The sequence below is a fragment of the Microcaecilia unicolor genome, chromosome 13 (genome assembly GCF_901765095.1).
Source record: "Microcaecilia unicolor chromosome 13, aMicUni1.1, whole genome shotgun sequence".
Taxonomy (NCBI): Eukaryota; Metazoa; Chordata; class Amphibia; order Gymnophiona; family Siphonopidae; genus Microcaecilia; species Microcaecilia unicolor.
In genome coordinates this window covers 39,394,037-39,404,604 of record NC_044043.1, presented here as the reverse complement: position 1 = coordinate 39,404,604, position 10,568 = coordinate 39,394,037, and the positions used below count along the sequence as shown (strand labels likewise).

The 10,568-nt window shown below is 41.6% G+C and overlaps 1 protein-coding gene and 1 long non-coding RNA gene across 2 annotated transcripts in view; both read right to left on the bottom strand.

The window, feature by feature from the left end:
* Positions 1 to 6,999: 6,999 nt before the first annotated feature.
* Positions 7,000 to 8,011, bottom strand: LOC115456737. Its single transcript, XR_003939913.1, has 2 exons — positions 7,644 to 8,011; positions 7,000 to 7,567 (listed from the first exon to the last, which is right to left on the bottom strand). It is a non-coding gene; the product is annotated as an uncharacterized LOC115456737 (long non-coding RNA).
* A 1,213-nt stretch (positions 8,012 to 9,224) lies between these two features.
* ATP2A3 (ATPase sarcoplasmic/endoplasmic reticulum Ca2+ transporting 3) overlaps positions 9,225 to 10,568 on the bottom strand; it is a 244,389-nt gene continuing 243,045 nt past the window's right edge. The window contains exon 22 of the mRNA XM_030222465.1: positions 9,225 to 10,476. Within this exon, the coding sequence (XP_030078325.1) occupies positions 10,401 to 10,476 (76 nt within the window). The 3' untranslated portion in view covers positions 9,225 to 10,400. The remainder of the gene's footprint in view (positions 10,477 to 10,568) is intronic.

Genomic DNA, 10,568 nt, shown 5'->3' with positions numbered 1-10,568 from the left:
GATACTCATTTTTATTACTTTTTTTCAGTTTAAGAAAAATAGGAACTGTGGTGGAAATTCTATAAATTGGTGCCAAGATATAAGTATCCCCAATACCGTGCACTTAGCCCCAGTTTTATAACAGCATCTTGGCACCAAGATCCCATTATTGAATGCAAGTGTTAGTCGGCATTGTTGCACCTAAAGTTAAGCGTTAACTTTCAACAGCGGTTGTAACTGTCGGCTCCTAATTGTGCCCTGAAGTGCGTATAACTTATATTACGTGACATATACCCATGACCTAACAAACACCACAGTGGAGATAACAAAAGAAGCACCAGATACAGTAATACCTCGGTTTTCGTTGACTTTGGTTATCGTCGGTTTCGGTTTTCGACGATTTTTTCCACAAAACATTTGTCTCGGATTTTGTTGGTTTCCTCGGATTTCGTCAGCGTGCCCACGTGACCTCGCTGCTAATTTTGCAAAAACAAAGGGTGACCCACGCATTCTCCTGCTCAGAAATAATTGCCTCAGTTTTCGTCGGTTTCAGATTTCGCCGATTGTTATCGGATGGATTATCGACGAAAACCGAGATATCACTGTACTTTTATTGACATACTTCATGCGACTTGACATGGCCATGTTTCGGCTTACAAAGTCTGAATTTGTCACCATATAGCTCATAAAATTGAATGAAGTGCAAAAACAAGCTGAGGCTTTAAGAACCTGTCAAAAAGGCAGATTATACAAAACAAGCTACAGTGTATCTCCATCAGTTCAGAAAACTTCCTGCCTTGTAAGCTGAAACCCGGCTGTATCGAGTCGTATGAAGATTGTCAGTAAAAGTATCTAGTGCTTCTTTTGGCGTCTCCACTGTGGTGCTCATTTGGTGTTTTGACTGTGGAGCGTGGTTGTGGTTTTTTTTTTACACCCATGACCTATCCATGTTTGCGTCCCTCACACTTACACGCTAAGCAAGTTTGGCATGTATGATATAGAATAGCACTTAGCACTATTATTCTATAACTTATGCACACAATTGGCACCTATCTGTAGGCATCAATTTGTAGAATAGCCCTTTATATGTCTGTTATTTGTCCTCATTTTGCATTAGTAGAACAAAGCTAGAAAACTCCTGGACTTGATAGAGCTGCGACATTTTCTTGAAAATAAAAGTCAGAATTTAATTATAGCAGAATTTTCATTTAGATTAAGTTTCAAAATGAAACGCATAACTCCAGGGAAGTTACACGAAAGTTGGAGTTTAAGAAGAGAATGTGTTCAAGATAAGCACATTGGATTTACTAGATTTCTGGAAGGGATGCTCAGCCCTAATTCTAGTTCCTGACCTCCATGGCTCTGTAGATTGCTTCCTAGAGTAAATTCTGCTAAATGGTTTTTAGTACAGTACAACTCCGATTATCTGGACTGTCCTCTGCAGGGGATGATCTGGATAATCATAAATCTGGATAATTGGACATTCCTTTTTGAAAAGAGAGTATACTTTGAGAGTTACACGTTGATCATAATTTTTTGTTTTCAATTATAAATGGGAAAAAATATCAAGCCATTTGTGATGCTTTAACATTTCTTTACAGTTTATCAAGCCTAATGTGATAACTATACAGAGATTATGATAACAAATTGCAAAAGATAAGGAACAGAAGCAATCCAGATAATTGGGCACCCAGATAATCGGCATCCTACTGTAATTCATAAGCTTAAACATAGTCAGAAAGCGTGAACTTTCTTTTGCATATCTGAGGGAGTGGGTGGAATCTGCCAGTTTAATAACCCTGAGACATTTTGTTTTAAAGCTAAAATTACAATTGAATACTATGCCAAAGTCTTAGCTATAATTATTTTCTTTTCTTAGACTTACAATATTTTATAGAGAATGCACTTGCCACTACCTATTACTAAGGCCTTAAAGTTTCTATTCATATACTGTGAATGCACTGTACTCCAAACCTTACTAGTCCTTCCAAACTCACTGCCAGGGTGGACTGACCTCTGCGACAATAGCAGGAGGACCCAGTCTCCCCTAGCTTCCATCTAGTTTAATCTTTTTGTTGATAGGTGGTCAGGGGCCCATGACCCTTAGTGATCTGGGCCCCCAGGCACTATCACTGCTTACAGCTATTTTTTTTTTTTTAGATGTAACCCAATGCCTTCCATGACACCTGAACAATGGCATTGAAAGCACTCAAGAACTGTGAACCACACAACAGTGCAGACTTTCTGGTACTCAGTCTATGATACATTATGATTGGTCTGCTTCTTTAGTTAAAAATGACCTAGGTTTGCTAAAGGTTTGGTGAACCGTTGGGTGCTGGAAGGGCTACAACCAAGTTAAGGTCTAACTACTTTATTCAAATGGAAGCACTACCTTCATAATAGCAATGTTGCACATCTTATTTCCTTCAAAACTTTACCTAGCCTGGTTGATTGTGCTATTCCTCTCCTTAATAATCTCCTGGTTTTCCTTTCTACCTTTGGTCTGGAACTATATTTTTACCATTTCCTTGGAGAAAAGACAGTCTTTAGTTTCTGTATAAATGAGATTCAAAGTCCAGACCTTGAGGCCTGATCACTAATGCTTTTTCTCTTCATAGACCCAGAAGGATGGCTCTGGCAAAGGTCTCCACATACAATGGTCCAGTTAACTTCAATATCAAACAGAGAGAACTGCTATATAGCAGAAAAGCAGAAACAAAGGGGAGAAGTAGAACAGACAACCAAAAGCAGCAGCGATCCAAGAAGGACAAACTCAGCAAGAGTTTATCCACACATCAACTTTAATGGAAACCGGACCCAACCTAGCCAAGTTTCGGAAAAACCTTTGTCACTTACAGGGGCATTTTCAAAAGAGAAGGGCGACCATCTTCCGACACAAATAGGGAGATGGGCGTCCCCTCAGGGTCGCCCAAATCGGCATAATCAAAAGCCGATTTGGGGTGTCCTCAACTGCAGTCCGTCGCGGGGATGACCAAAGATCACAGGGGCGTGTCGGAAGCATAGCGAAGGCGGGGCTGGGGTGTGTTTAAGAGATGGGCGTCCTGGGCCATTAATGGAAAAAAGAAGGGTGTCCCGGATGAGCATTTGGTCGACTTTACTTGGTCCATTTTTTTTTCACAAACAAGCCTCAAAAAGGTGCCCAAACTGACCAGATGACCACCGGAGGGAATCAGGGATGACCTCCCCTTACTCCCCCCAGTGGTCACCAACCCCCTCCCACCCTAAAAAAAAAATACTATTTTTTTTGCCAGCCTCAAATGTCATACCCAGCTCCATGACAGCAGTATGCAGGTCCCTGGAGCAGTTTTAGTGGGTGCAGTGCACTTCAGGCAGGCGGACCCAGACCCATCCCTCCCTACCACTTGTGCTGGTAAATGTGAGCCCTTCAAAACCCACCCGAAACCCATTGTACCCACATGTAGGTGCCCCCCTTCACCCCTTAGGGCTATGGGTAGTGGTGTACAGTTGTGGGGAGTGGGTTTTGGGTTTTTTTTTTGGGGGGGGGGGGCTCAGCACCAAAGGTAAGGAAGCTATGCACCTGGGAGCAATTTCTGAAGTCCACTGCAGTGCCCCCTAGGGTGTCTGGTTGGTGTCCTGGCATGTGAGGGGGACCAGTGCACTATGAATGCTGGCTCCTCCCACAACCAAATGGCTTAGATTTGGTCATTTTTGAGATGGGCGTCCTCGGTTTCCATTATCGCCGAAAAACAGGGACAATCATCTCTAAGGTCGCCCATCTCAACATTTAGGTCGACCATCTGTAAGATCGACCTAAATGTTGAGATTTGGGCGTCCCCGACTGTATTATCGAAACGAAAGATAGACGCCTATCTTGTTTCGATAATATCGGTTTCCCCACATGGTTACTGACCTTTGGAATTGGACCAGAGCTTTTTTATGCAGGTATTGCAGTATGTGCTTTGAATCTGTGAATGTATTGTGGAAACCTATGTGACCCCTGATGAAGGTTTTTCCGAAATTTAGGCAGGTTGGGTCCTGTTTCCATTAAAGTTGACGTTTGGATAAACTTTTGCTGTGTTTGTCCTTCCTTGGATCGCTGCTGCTACACAGCAGAAAAGGCCAAATTACCATGAGGCATGTATCTCAAAGTAAGGATGCATGTTCATATTTCACTTAACATTTGTTTGGTGTCATTTTTGGTTTCATATCTTTGTGCCACGTTATGACACAAAACTGGAGAGCAAACACACAGTCAATAAAGGCTTTAAAAATACAATTTAAAAAGGTAAGAGAGTAAAATGCATGTAAAATGCATAAATGGGCTCATGAAACTAGGTCTTGCCAAAGGTATGTGCAGTGCAAGCTAGGATAGTAGGCCACGTTCAGGGGTTGGCCATGATTTGTGCATGTGCTTTAAGATACGTGTGTACACTTACACCTCTGTTGGTGCAGGTGCAAATGTCCGCACTTTCAATCTAGGTTCAATTTCTGCAGGATTTGTGCTAGTATTTTTAAAAATATATATAAAGAGACATTGGTGGCTATGTGTTTTTATATAAAGGCACCTTCCGCCCTATTAACTTAGGCAACCTGTTATAACAATATCTTCTCAAGTCATTTTATATTAGCATGCCAAAACCAAATAAATTCCCTCCCAGTTTGTGTTTATCCAATAGAACTAACTGAAATAATGAATCACCTTTGTTTCCTTGTTCAAAATTTGTTCTACAATTAATTTTTTCCCCAGAACAAACTGCCATTTTGGGTTGAATTCTATAAATGGCGCAAAAAAAAAATTGGCACCGAAAAAAGCACCATTCTATAAACTGCACTTAAAGTTAGGCGTGGTTTGTAGAAAAGTACTTATGCCTGGGAATCACGCCTAATTTTACGCATGGCCATTTGCACTAACAATGCAAATCTTTTCATCTATATTAGGCTTGCATCTCCATTATTGTGTAACTACTCGCATAAATTTTTCGAACGCCCCTATATAACCCATGATCCTCCCATTTCTGTGCCCTCCTTTTGAACTCATACCTAAATGTACACATGTATATTTTAATTAAATCTAATTAGTGCCAATAATTGCTTGTTAACAAGCCAATTATCAGTGTTAATTAGCTCATTATTTAATTAAATTTAATTAAATTGCATGCACCAATGGGATGCATGCCCCAATTTGCGTGCAATTTTTAGCGACTTTTATAGAATTCATGTGTGTGTATATATTTAAGACACCCTGCAATCTCTGAAGGGTTGCATAGGTGTAGAGTTGACATATAACCAGTTTCCAGAAATTCTTTAGACCAGTCCTCGCTTTGGCTTTTTGAGATCCCTTTTTGGAGGCATTTTAGCAGTCGCAGTGCAGGATTTCACATAGAAAAGGCAGAACTACAAATCCCATGAGGCACAGAGTACCAGATCTTCAAAGCAGAACTGGTTAAAACGTTTCCCTCTAGGAACTGGCTCACTCGGCAGCAATGTGTTTGTAGCTTTAACACGAAGCAATCACTGTTAGTGTTTCTTATGACTCCCGCAGACATACATGACGCTGTCAATCAGGACCCCTCAATACTGCCAAACTCCTGAGTCAAGTAACCAAATGTTTGAAGATATTCAATGCCCGTCATTTTTTTTTCCCTGATGAAGTAAAATGAATGACTGGCTTGGGAATATTTGGTTCTGTCCTTGGAGAGTTACATCTTCTATGCATTAATATTTATGCACCTCCAAAGTGTGTTAAGACTAGAGGGCTGTAAGTTTAAGCATGAGACAACAACAGCAGAAAAAGCCATAAACAGGAAGAAAGAACCCTCCCAATCCTTTCCTCCTCCCCCCAACACAGAGCAACCTTGGCTAACAAAAAAATAAACTACAATCAAAGCGAGGGATAAAACCCAGTAAAAATAAAAACTCCAGCCCATATCGAATGACATTGTTTTTCTTCTCTGTCTCACTTTTCACCCATTCAAACACAAAGAGTGGTGGCATCATGGAGGAACAGAGTGTCCAAGGGGAAGCTCTACTGTTAGTTTCAATGTTTCAAATATAATTTTTTACAAGGAAAATGCATGATGCTTCTGAACAGGCACTCCACCATTCGGCCCACACAGCCCACCAAGAAGAAAGGAGGGGCAGGAGGGCCAAAGGAACAGGCACATTTTTCTGAGGTTTCTAAATATATTGCTCCTTTAAAGAGATCCTATATAATAATTCTCACCTGCAACGTTCTATGCTTGGGACCGTGGCTCCCTGGCTGCAAGTGGTCTGCGAGGCACACACGCACGGACGTCACTGACGTCAACACAGCTGATTCCAAGGCAAGGGGAGGAGTAGGGAAACACTCCTCCTACTGCCTCGGAATCAGCTGTCACCCCCCCCCACGCTACGGCCCCCTCGAAACCCACCCCCTCCCGCGAACCTGTCGATCCCCCCCCCCCGGAACGCCGAAAACCGCACCCCCCTCCCGCCACTGTTGTGCACTACCTTCGGGTGGGTTCCTCAATCATCTTCTTAGAAAGTTTAACTCCGTGCGTCTGACGTCAGACGCACGGAGTTAAACTTTCTAAGAAGATGATTGAGGAACCTACGGGAAGGGAAGGTAGCACAACAACGGCGGCGGCGGCGGTGGTGGGAACGACAGGTTCGCGGAAGGGGGGGTTCGAGGGGGCCGTAGCACAGGGGGAGGGGGGGAATTGCCTGCCTAAGGCCCGTTTCCTTGCCTACAGAAACGGGCCTTTTTTACTAGTATAAAATAATGAAGGATACTTTTGAAAGATAATTTAGTTTTATTCTGCTTAAAAACTGTTGAAATTGATGCTTCCCTCGACCTTATATAACAAATCATGATTTAAATTCTTTATTGACTTGGCATACCAACCAACAAATGACAGACCTGGGACACGATATGCAGCCGACAGTGAGAAAGTCAGCTCTTCAATTTGCCTCATTTCATAAACTAGCACGCACTCTGAGTCACAAAGTGTATAGTTAATTGCTACAGTGATATAAAAAACCCCATAATGTACTTCTGCTGTGTACAGTGTAAACTAAAAAAAAAAAAACAAAATTATTCTTGCCCCAACAAAATCTAAGCATTAATTTTTCCTCATTAGAGAAATCACTCTAAATAACCATTTTAAAAAACTGAAAATCAGGTCAAAACTGAAAACACAACATTTATATAGATAGAAACAACTGAAGAAAAATCTTTGTAAATATTTTTGGTCACCCTTTTCCTGCTAGCAACTCCATACGGCGCTGTTGAAAAGTAACATATTAAAATTCCTTAAATATATTTTAATTACAGTAACATCTCATGCAATTGATACTTCTGTACAATGATTGTGCTCAGTAGTATATGGACAGTGTACATCCCTGAACTGGATGTCTTCTGTTTTTGGCACATGGTGTGGCCTGATAGAACTGAAACCTCTTCTGTCTGTAGCTGAGAAAGAGAAATAATCTTTCCCAAGCACTTAAATAAAGAACAAGTGATTGAAGTGCAGCAGTGGATGAAAATCACATTATACTTTGGTGATGCAGGGTCTCTCATGAACATGGTCAGGTCAATAATCAAAAGCACCTATCCAGATTGCAGTACCTGCTATCCAGATCAGTGCCAGTGACCAAGATATTTATCTGCTGTCTGGATCACTGCCAGTGACCAGGTTATTTACCTGCTATCCGGATCAGTGCCAGTGACCAGGATATTTATCTGCTATCCGGATCACTGCCAGTGACCAGGATATTTATCTGCTATCTGGATAGTACCTATGAATATAATGACAGACTGCCTCAGAACTATCCAGATAGCACAGGGGAGGAGAATGAGTAGAACCAAAGCAGACCTGGAACCCTATCTGGATAGTGATAACATTCAGTCTGTTATCCAAATAACTTAAGGACCCTTTTACTAAGCCGCGTAAACACCTACACACGCCCAACGCACGTCAATTCCAAGTTACCGCGTGTCCTGGACAAAATTTCATTTTTTTTGTGCGTCCACTGTGCATGTCAGAAAATATTTTTATTTTTCTGGCGCACGAGTGGTAATCGGCATTTGAACGCCTGTTCACCATTACCGCCTGGTTAACGCGTGAGACCTTACCGTTAAGTCGTCAATGGCTGGCAGTAAGGTCTCAGACCCAAAATGGACGTGCATCAATTTTCATTTTGCTGCACGTCCATTTTCGCCCCCCCCCCCTCAAAAAAAGGCATTTTTTACAGGTGCACTGAAAAATGATTCTGCGTGCAGCCAAAACATGTGCCTACACTACCACAGACCATTTTTCAGCGCACCTTAGTAAAAGGACCCCTTAGTACAGCAGAAAGGCTGAATATCTGGATATCTTTTGACTGCCATGAATGGTGTATTTAAAACAAACAAACAAACAAAAACACGACTACAACAGCTGAATAATGATGAATGACCTGGGTGAGTTTACAAGAGAGAAACACATTCAGATCTCAGACTAGAGATGGGAAAGAATAGGAAGAGAGCAGCATGCATCCTTCAATCCAATCTTAACCTGAATTGAAATAAATGTTTAAAAATTCAGCCATGCTGAAAGACAGTTTGGCAACATATAGAAAACCACTTGCGCATCCATCCCCCCATTGGGTTTTCCTCATCATGAAACGTTCATGAAAAAAAAAAAATCAGCCCAGGGATTAGTCAATCTCGTAAACTGGAGAAACTGGTCACGTGAATAGGCAAATTTGGAAAAGGCAACTGTAGGCAAATAACATTTGCATTTTCTTAGCAAACACGTCAAGGTATTTATATGGTAGAAATAATTTACAATGCAAAGTTTTCTTGCTGGAGCTGTGAAGGAAGGATTCTCTTTCTCTCTGGGATATTACCTATCTCTATACACACCTATGCATGGAATCACACATGCAATACAGAGGCTGACTCTCCCCATCTCTAGCAGACATTGGGGTCATTTTACTAAGGAGCGCCGAAAAATGGCCTGCGCTGGTGTAGGCGCGTGTATTGGGACGCGCGCAGGTCCATTTTTCAGCGCACCTACAAAAAAAGGCCCTTTTATTTTGCAGAAAATGGACATGCGACAAAATAAAAATCAGCGCGCGTCCATTTTGGGCCCGAGACCTTACTGCCACCCGTTGACTTAGTGGTAAGGTCTCATGCGTTAACCGGGGCAGTAATCGTCAGCGCGCGTACACTGCCGTTTACCGCCCGGTTAGCGCCACGTGGTAGAAAATAGAAATTATTTTCTGCCGCGCATTTTGGACGCGCGTCAAAATTAGAATTACCGCCCGTGGCACGCGGTAGCCGGGTGGCAGTTCTAATTTGATGCGTGTTGTATTTGCGTAGGTGTCTACACGCGTCTTAGTAAAAGGGCCCCATTATGATTAGCGCTGAAGTAATTAATGAAGCGGTTTTGTAGAACCTAAGTACATACCTCATATAACAATTTAAAAAAATACATCAACTGAAGTCAGAATGACCCAGGCGAGAAGTTTCAGAAGTCCTGCCTGCATCTATAAAATCCACACTTTAAAAAAAATTCTGTCAAAAAAAGAGACTAGGGGGTGAAATAAACAACATTGGGTTTATAGATTTCCATCCCCATCTTTTTAAAATGTTTAAAATGACCACTTCAACATTTGAATAGCCACATGCCCTATTGAGGCGAGAGGATGAGTAGAGGAAGACTCCTTTCTTTAGGTTAATCAACACCAAATGGAATATTCACAAGGCAGGAAGGAGAAGCAAAATATATGGACGGTGTGATAAATTGACAGCTCGCAATCTTCCATTTCCTCTTGGAAAATATTTGCAAACAAATTGCAGGTTCAGAATCTATACACTGGCCAGCGATTGTATTACATTGCCTGCATTGCTTACCTCAATGTAAAAAGTAAAAAAAAATCTAGACAACATGGCTACCAGAACTAACATCCAAGTTTGGTAGCCGCCTCCTGGAGGTAACTGGGATAAAACTTGTTGAATATTTCTTTACTATAATCCCTCCCCCTGTCTTGTGCATTTCAGCCTGTTTTCTGATCTGGATTGTTTGTGGCAGGGTCACCTTCCTCTCTCTTCCAACTCTGGAATCTTTCTGGACATCCTTTTAAACTGTGATATGTTGACCTCTTCCTTCAAATGTCATCCGTTTCCTGTTCATAAGACACCCTGCATTCATGGAGCTATCAGCATTTTCTTGCTTTCTTGCAGCAGGTCCAAAAGCAAAAAATCTGTAATGACTCACTTATACACAGTTCCATTCCCCTAAACCATAATTTAGCTGTCCAGGTATTGCACCATTATGTACAGAAAAAAAAAGCTACAAATAAATCTACAGTTTTGTTGCTGTTGTTTTCTTTTTAACAATTCACCCGCATTGGTCTGTTAGTTGGACACATGCAAGTCCTGCTGGTTTTCTACTGATATCTGAACATGCAAGACCTCAGTCTGAATTACAATTTGGGGTTCCTTTATTTAGAAATGTCGCTTGTGCATCATGAATCTCTTTTCCCTGCTTCCTGCAAAAAGAAGAGGCAAGAAACAGAGTTTAAAAAAAGCCTGTCTGACTTAGCAGGAAGGACTTTGCATTTGGTAGAAGAGCTGGGAAAGC